This window comes from Tribolium madens, unplaced genomic scaffold, assembly GCF_015345945.1.
Source record: "Tribolium madens isolate multiple individuals breed KSU strain unplaced genomic scaffold, Tmad_KSU_1.1 Scaffold_91;HRSCAF=231;Tcas5.2_LG7, whole genome shotgun sequence".
In the NCBI taxonomy this organism is placed as follows: Eukaryota; Metazoa; Arthropoda; class Insecta; order Coleoptera; family Tenebrionidae; genus Tribolium; species Tribolium madens.
This window is the reverse complement of record NW_025401063.1, coordinates 16,821,398-16,830,112: the sequence shown is the minus strand read 5'-3', so window position 1 is coordinate 16,830,112 and position 8,715 is coordinate 16,821,398. Positions and strand designations below refer to the sequence as shown.

The following is an 8,715-nucleotide window of genomic DNA, read 5'->3' as shown; positions in this document are numbered from 1 at the left end:
TTAATAAACTACTACATTAAAAAAAATGTTATAGTCCTAAAGTTCGTACTTTCCTCTTTATAGTGGTAATTTTTTTTCCAACTCTTAACTTCTTGTGTAATAATTTTTAAAAAGAGAATGTTTTTGCTAAAAAAAATCAAACTGATTCAAAAACTAAGCAAAATCGACTAATAGAAGTTTAGTTTGACTCTATTTATTTCTGTTGGAAAAATACTTTTCCAAGTTTTTTTTGTTACAAGCTATTAGAAGAGGAATCAAGGAAACTGTAACCTAAATTGTATCTCTGTTTAATGTTATTGTGGCTTTTATTGGCAAAATTTTTGTATCTTTACTAAATAATTATAAAAAACATATACAAGATCATCAGTATCATTAAATAGATACAAAAAAATGTCAAATGCCAAAAAATAAATGTCAAAATTTTTTGACAGATAGAATTTTTTAAACATTTTTTCCATGTTCCTGGTATCTTATTTTACTTGAATTTTGTCTCTGGGGCGCGAGTTCTGGCGCACGCTGTATGTATTTCCTTCAAAAAACATAAATTTGTATTGTAACTTATTTTTGGGACAACCTGTATAATCAAAATTTTTTTCTTGAAATGCCCTTTATAAATAAAGTTTATAAAATATCAAAATTCCCACTTAAATAATAATTGAGCTACAGAATACCGGAGCTGAGATGAATCACCCTGTATTCATATAGCATAAAAAAAGAGTTATTTTTATGTAAATTGGACTATTTATGTGTTCTCATAAACTTAATGAAATATTAAAATTTTGTGACTATTGCATAAATACTTTATGAATAATTGAAAAATGATTTCATTTCACTTTGTATATTTCGATAAAATGTATTTTAATTTTTTGTGAAGATTTGTAAAAAGTTGGGCCAACTAAGCAGCCTATCTCTACTTATATATTAAAATATTAAAATTTTGTAACGATCGTATAAATACTTTATGAATTATTGATAAATCATTTCATTTCACTTTGTATATTTTCGATAAAATGTATTTTAATTTTTTGTGAATATTTGCAAAAAGTTTAGGCCAACTAAGCAGCCTATCCCTACTTACACATCCTTGAGATTCTCCCTATAAGGCTTCAGCTCGTCCTTCCTAATCCTCTTGATATCCGAATCGGTGATCACAAGTTTAGTTAAAGTTTTATTAAGAAAATCAGGGATGTGTTGCAGTTCCTTCCCTGAGCAGGTGCACTCGACATCAACTTGGAAATTTTCAGTGGTGTTATAACACTCGCAAGTGCAAGGTTGCGTTTCATGAGGCTCCACTTTTGATACAAAAGCGGTCTCTTCGGGCAATTTGTGCAACATTTCGATTCCTACTACTGCACTCACAAGCCAAATCATGAACACACAAAGGATCATGATCTGAAACAAATCGAACTTTGGGAGACAATTCAATTAAACTTTTTTATTACTTAATTAAGCGTTCATCGAATTTTTTACAAAACGTAATCCGTTTAAATGTAAAAAAGTCAATTAAAGCAAACTGCACGAAATAAATCGAATTAAGTTGTTTTGACACGGCTTGAGATGGGAGCTTTACCACACAAAAATTATTATTTTCTAGTGGCACCACATTCAAAAATTCTTTAAAAAATTGAAACTTTTTTTCATACACCTTCTAAAAATTAAATGTACAGGTATGTACAAATCGCTGAATTTGTTTGTTGCATTATTTGAGTTAATTTTCGTTAATTTTGTTGTTATTTAAGGTCAGATTTAATCGTTTAAAATAACAGTGATTTTACACTTAAAGCAGTTAAGGTTTTTCCTTCTAAATTATACCATCTGAGAGTAAATAAAAATATTTACATTAGAAAAGTGGTCTCAGCATATTTTATTTGCAGTTCTATTAATTAATATATTGTTGTTTAATTTATGGCTAAAAAGCCTATTGAATAGAAATATCTAGTTTGAAATTGTTCAGCAATACTAAAATAGGCTAGTGTTATTACTGCGTTGCTAATTAGTTAATATTAACTTTTAATAATTTAATTTTAGAAACTTGTCAAATTTGCAACAGCACATAATTTTTTTAGCTTCTATAATATGTAATTGTTTAACGAGTATATACAGAATGTCCCAGAGCTCCGTATTTCTTCGATTACTTTGACAGTAAGGAAGATAACGAAATGCGGTCTCTTTTGGACGATAGTCCAAAAATATTTTTGTTATTATAGGTAATTTCTATACAGGGTGCACCAGAACTCGCGCCCCAGAGAAAAATGGCATATAAGGTAAGATACCAGGAACATGGAAAAATGTTAAAAAAAAATTATCTATAAAAATTTCGAAGTTATGAGGGTTTAAAGTTTGCACTTTAACTCTATTTATTTCTGTTGTAAAAATAATTTTCCAAGTTTTTTGCTACAGGCTATTAGAAGAGGAAACAAAGACGCTGTAAATTGTAACTCTGTTCAATGTTATTTGTGGCTTTTATTGGCAAAATTTTTGTCCCTTTACTAAATAATTGTAAAAAAACATATACAAGATCATCAGTATCATTAAATAGACATAAAAAAATGTCAAATGTCAAAAAATAATTTTCATGTTTCTGGTATCTTACCTTACTTGAAAATTTTCTCTGGGGCGCGAGTTCTGGCGCACCTGTATAGGATGGCGCAACAAAGTTATATTTTTTCTTATGGAACACCCGGTATATTATGAGCTTATTTGAAAGAGTTTTTAATTCTAAGAATATCCATATTAGATTTTAGGGGTCTATCATGGACCAAACTTGATTTTTAGGGCTAAATAGAATAATTTAAAATTTTGTAGGTTTAAAGGGTGTACAATAAAACAGGTAAAGTTTAGACCTCCAAACCCTAGGTTTTTTAGAAAGCTTATTAAAAGCTCTACTCGATAAAGTAATAACATACAGGGTGTTTTATTTAAAAAAATCAAGTTACCTGATATTTTGCAAATGTCAACACTCTTGCAGTAGTTGCAAAAGATTGTTCAAATTTCAACCATAATAATTTAGGACCAGAATCAGTAAAAATGGTTGCAATTGTTTTTATTCACTTTTTCTTTCTAGCAAAGCCGTTGTGATTTTTCAAAAATGGTATTTTTTTCCATAAAATTGCCCATAAATGATAAACGGTCCGTGATAGACCCATAAAACCTAATATGGATATTCTTAGAATTAAAAACTCTTCAAATAAGCACATAATATACCAGGTGTTCCATAAGAAAAAATATAACTTTGTGCGCTACCCTATATAGGGTGCGCCAGAACTCGCGCCCCAGAGAAAAATGCCATATAAGGTAAGAACCCAGGAACATAGAAAAAATGTTAAAAAAATTTTATCTATAAAAATTTCAAAGTTATTAGGGTTTAAATTTTGCACTTTGACTCTATTTATTTCTGTTGGAAAAAGAATTTTCCAAGTTTTTTTGCTACAGGCTATTAAAAGAGCAAACAAGAAAGCTGTATCCAAAATTGTAACTATGTTCAATGCTATTTGTGGCTTTTATTGGCAAAATTTTTGTACCTTTACTAAATAATTGTAAAAAAATATATACAAGATCATCAGTATTATTAAATACACATAAAAAATGTCAAATGTCAAAAAATAAATGACAGATAGAATTTTTTAAACATTTTTTTGTTCCAGGTATCTTATCGTACTTGAAATTTTTCTCTGGGGCGCGAGTTCTGGCGCACCCTGTATAGGAATTAATGACGAAAATATTTTTGAACTATAGAAAAAATGAATGTCTATCGTCCAAAAGAAACTGCATTTTGTTATCTTCTTTATTGTCAGAGTAATCGAAGAAACACGGAGTTCTGAGACAGCCTGTATTTTTGAAAATAACATCTCAATTTATTGTTTTACCTTTTACGTAATATTAGATTTTCAATTTGCATTCTTTTGACACATTTTAATTTAAACAAAATGACATTCTTTGTGCAATTTAATTTCTTTGAAGTCCTGCAACAGTTTAACAAATTTATTATTAATAGAGTTTTCTTGTCTTCCGCTTTTTAAACATTTAGTTACAAACAGAGCAAAAATTTTAAATAAATTATCATTTATTCTGACACCACTTGGTGTGGTATTTTCATGAATATGTAAATGAATATTTTCAAGAGTAAGCACTAAACAAATCACAAATCTGATTTTCCCCAACATTGTTTTTGGGTATTTTGTATACGATCTTGGTAAATATCGCAAGGTTTACAATACAATTAAACGAATTTAATAACAAGTTCATAGTGTTACATAATTCAACAAGGTTGTTTTCTGTTGTTTTTCAGTTTAGTGTAATTATTACAAAGTAAAGAAAAGTCTGCAAATTTAAAATTTACCATTGTTAGTCCAATTCTCACTTATTAATATCAAACTCAAATACAATAATTTGATTGGAAATTTGGCCCTTGAAACCGTTTCGTTACACTAAAGTGACTTTTATTTTCAGCTCAGCTCCTTGGACTTTGAATAAAATAGAGCAAATTTAATTAAATGAGTCTAGAAAAATGTTTTAGCTTCTTACCCGTTGCCTCAAACAACAAATTAGTACAATTATTACCGCAAATAGAACTCTTCAACAACACCGTATAATATTTGTGTAAACCAGACAAATATTGACCCAAAACCTATCGCACTCCTCGGTAGAAAAATTTCAGTTTTGCAATACCTTATTCTTGCAACAATCGCAGGAAGAGATAAGATTTTATCGAGTTTGCGCAATAATGTTGATTTAAAAGGGCCGCGAACTGTTTAATTTTGAAATATATTGTTAATAAAAAGTATTTGAACGGCAAACCACATAAATAATCAAAAACGTCACGAAAAAGTAAAGCACTCATTGTGAGTGTTTTTGACGTCATTTTTGATCCTCGAAGTGTCAAGTTATTAATAAAAATGCCCGAGTATTTAACCCAAAGGCACTCCAATTAACTCCGGAAAGTTACTGAAGCCTATCACGCCTCTCAATATTTGATTATCGTGATAAGATAATCAATTAAAATACGATGCTGATTTGGCCGGTTTTACCTAGATTTTATGATAAACAACAGTAGGGGAGATTATTTTTAGTTCTTCGTTTGATTACATTAATGGAAGGGATTAAGTGAATTAAATTAATGGAATTTATGTTTAGTAAGCAAGACACACCTTCGACATGCATTAACACAATGTTCGATTGACTCGGGATTTTGCTCTGGAATTATTTTCTGATCAAAAGTTTTGTTTTCCCACAAAGATCTTTTTTTAATTATGAACAACAAGTTGACAATTTTAACAAAATATTCTATTTAACCATATTTCTATTCCTAAAAAACTTTTGTAAACTAAAATCAATGTTTGAAAAATGCCTTTATCAATCAGCATTTTTCTACAAGTTTTATTTGGAACTTTCCTCCTATTTTTCTAACTTAATTTAAAAGAATCGTTTGTATTTTACCTAACCGAACTCGAATTTTGTAAGAATCGTAACCGTTCTTTCTTTTCAAAATATATTTTTTTAATAAAAAAATTGAAAAAAATAGTTTGATTTTCGATCTCGACAAAATTGCATTTGAGCGTTAAAAATGTGTGAACGTTTTTTTACAATATTTAAAATAATTTTTTAAATTCTTCAAAATTTAGTTGTCATATTGCCCTTAACAAAAAACTTTTATTGTTTTCGATGTGTGAACTTCACATAATTAAAAAAAAACAAATACAGAGTGTTCCAATGAAAACGAGCCGCCCCAAATATCTCAGAAACTAAAAAAAACGCAAAAGCGCCGAAACAGGTCAATTTTGTTTTTGAGAGGGACATTTTTTGACGTAATTTTTAAAGCACCCCCAGTAACCCCCTAACCCCCACGCATCCCAACTTTAAAAATATAAATGACACTACCCCACTTGTGGCACATCAAATGAAAGCTATTTAAATAAGCTTTTCAAAATTTTTACCAAAATTAAATCAGACCATCCATTGATGAGATACAGGGAGTTCTAATAAAAAGAAACCAGAAAGAATTTGCAAAAAAAAACCGAAACAGCTTAAAAGGGGACATTTTTTTACACACCAACCACTAGTGATACAAAAAATGAAAACACTTTTAAAAGCTTTTTTTCAAAATTAAATGTTTTCTATACATTCAGAAAATATCGGCAAAAAAACGAATCTTTTAGCAGTCAGTACGTATAAAGGAACTTAAGAACTATATTGCTATTTTTAGATACTTACATTAAATTATAAAAAACTTGATTACCCCTTGTCCTTTAGTACGATTATTTTGACTATAAAATAAAGAAATAAAAATAAATTTCTTACATAATACTTATAAATATCAGTAAGTTTCTTGTATTTTTTTAAATAGTTCTTATTAAAACTTATTACTAATTAGAAAAATTATCTTTTTGGGAATATGTTATGAATAGATAATCCCATTCTACTTTAGAAAAGAGGTTTAAAGAACATTTTAAAAACACTTTCATTTGATCTGTCGCAAGTGAGTTGGTGTCATTTGAAATTCCGAAATTGAGGTCGAAAAAGTTCTTTCAAGTTCGTTTTTATTAGAACACCATGTATCTCATGAATGTATGGTCTGATTCAATTTTGGTAAAAAGTTTTGAAAAGCTTGTTAAAATAGCTTTCATTTGATGTGCCACAAGTATGGTAGTGCTATTTAAACTTTTAAAGGTGGGGTGCGTGGGGGTGCTTTAAAAATTACGTCAAAATATGTCCCCCTCAAAAACAAAATTGACCTGTTTTAGCGTTTTTTCTTGTTAGTTTCTAAGATACTCGGGGTGGCTCGTTTTCATTGAAATACCCTGTATATAAATTTCTGCATCCAGTTGTGTTTCATCTATTTTATTTTAGTATTTTTTAACAAAAAAAAGTAGTCACTTAAATATATTTGTTATGTAAGGCTACGAAAGCTCATATCCTCGATATTAAAAATTGTGAATAAAGCTAGGAATTTTCTTGTTTGAAACCTTTGAAGAAATTCCCTCAATCACAAAATAAGTGCAAAAAGACCAAATGAAATTCCAGATGTGGACTAATAACGAAATTATATTGAAAAGTAAACAGAACAAATACTTGACTCAGATTTTAGATTTCTATTCAAGTTTATAAAAATTTTGCAATAACAATATTTCAAAATATTTTCACTGCATTGTTTCAACAAGATAAAATACCTTAGAGATATGTCACTAAAATAAATAAACACGACGAAAATTTTGAGCTGTTCCATTTTTTTAATGATTGAAAATAAACAGTTCAATAGCCGGATAACTAGGTGTGAAATTGGAAAAAGAAAATTTCACGTGGTAATAGCAATAATTGGGTGCTTTGTAAATTTTGTGTTTCATTGTTTCAATTAAACAATTTTTGCTCAAGATCAAAGGTTTTTGCTACAACGAATTTTTCTTTATTACTTTATCCTCCACGTCAAAAATGTAATAAAACACGTGATGATAAAATTAAATTAGTTAAGTGAAGCTTCAAAGACTTTAATAGTTGGGCATTCTTTCACACTTGAGACTTTTAATGCTTTACTTTGAACAAGATGAAATCCTCGATTATAATTTTTTAAAGAGTTGATTGAAGTGAACGTTTCAGAAAAGCTGTCATTACCATTTTGCACATGTCTCCTCTTTCGTGCTTTATGTTTGCATCTGATGTCGATTTTCATTCAAATAAGGAAATTTTCTACAATAAAATTTTATTCTGGAATAAAATGTTGGGTCTTATTAGTATGTTTAGGCTAAGTGAAGCAATTATGTGGTTGAACATTTACACACGATTTTGTAAGAATATTCCGTCAATACTAATAATAACACTCTAATAGTTCGCATGTAAATATTTAATCACTTCATTAAAGTAAGAATGTTTCAATTGAAGGAAAAACATTACACTGAAAGATGATGCTAAAAATGAGACGCTTTTTCTATACTCCGCGCCAATAATTCACGATATGTCGAAACAGTTTACTCCGCAAATAACTCAGAAAAATTATTGATGACGTCTGGTTCAACAATTTTTAGAACTACTTACTTGAAAAAAGCAAGGAAAATAGACCACTTACCTGAATGGCCACCGTAATTTTTTTCCGTGTTTCTCTTTGGGTAAAAATTAAGTACACTAAATTGTTATTGCCACAAACGCAGTTAGATTTAGGTTTTTCTAAATGTTTCGAGGATGCGCTTCGCGCGCTAACTAAGCTGCTAAGGAGTCGCATTGTGCTTTTATGAAATGAAACTTGCGCCTGGCAAATGTTATTAAACTTCATTCAATAAAAAAAGTCCACCTGTTTTTCTGACTCCATTTATTTAAATTAACAACCGTGTGACAGTTTTGATTACAACACTTTTGAGTATAACTCTTCGTTTTCTTAAATTTGAGTCAAACAGATGAGATGTGTAGAGGCCTGTGTCGAAACTGTGGTTATTTGGGATGTTAAAACGCAAAGAAAAAGAAAGTTTGATGTTTAGATATGAAAGAGAATTGCACATGTCATTGCAACATTTAAGTTTTAAGATATTTATGAAACGTATTTCTTAGATGATGCCAAGAAAAATTAAAATTAAGGGGTTTAAATAGGCTGGAACTGCGAGTTTTGAAATGTAATAAAATGTGTAAAATACATTTATTTCATTTATTCTAAAATATTGTATGCATCTTAAATGATATACAGTGTGTGATAAAAAAATTGATTTAAATTTTTATTTTTTGGGATTCAGCTCT

General features: G+C 29.2%; 1 protein-coding gene across 6 annotated transcripts in view; it reads right to left on the bottom strand.

Moving 5' to 3' along the window:
• Nucleotides 1–8,224, bottom strand: part of LOC123010423 (follicle-stimulating hormone receptor-like) — a 38,386-nt gene extending 30,162 nt beyond the window's left edge. For 4 of the 6 annotated variants that reach the window (XM_044407305.1, XM_044407309.1, XM_044407306.1 and 1 more), the window contains exons 1-2: nucleotides 8,057–8,224; nucleotides 1,079–1,392 (exon numbers count right to left, since the gene is read on the bottom strand). In XM_044407305.1, coding sequence (XP_044263240.1) covers nucleotides 1,079–1,392; nucleotides 8,057–8,209 — 467 coding nt within the window. In that variant the 5' untranslated portion in view covers nucleotides 8,210–8,224. Of the gene's footprint in view, nucleotides 1–1,078; nucleotides 1,393–4,524; nucleotides 4,591–4,668; nucleotides 4,755–8,056 lie in introns of those variants that run through there. The other 2 variants (XM_044407308.1, XM_044407307.1) reach the window with 2 other exon arrangements.
• Nucleotides 8,225–8,715: the final 491 nt, after the last annotated feature.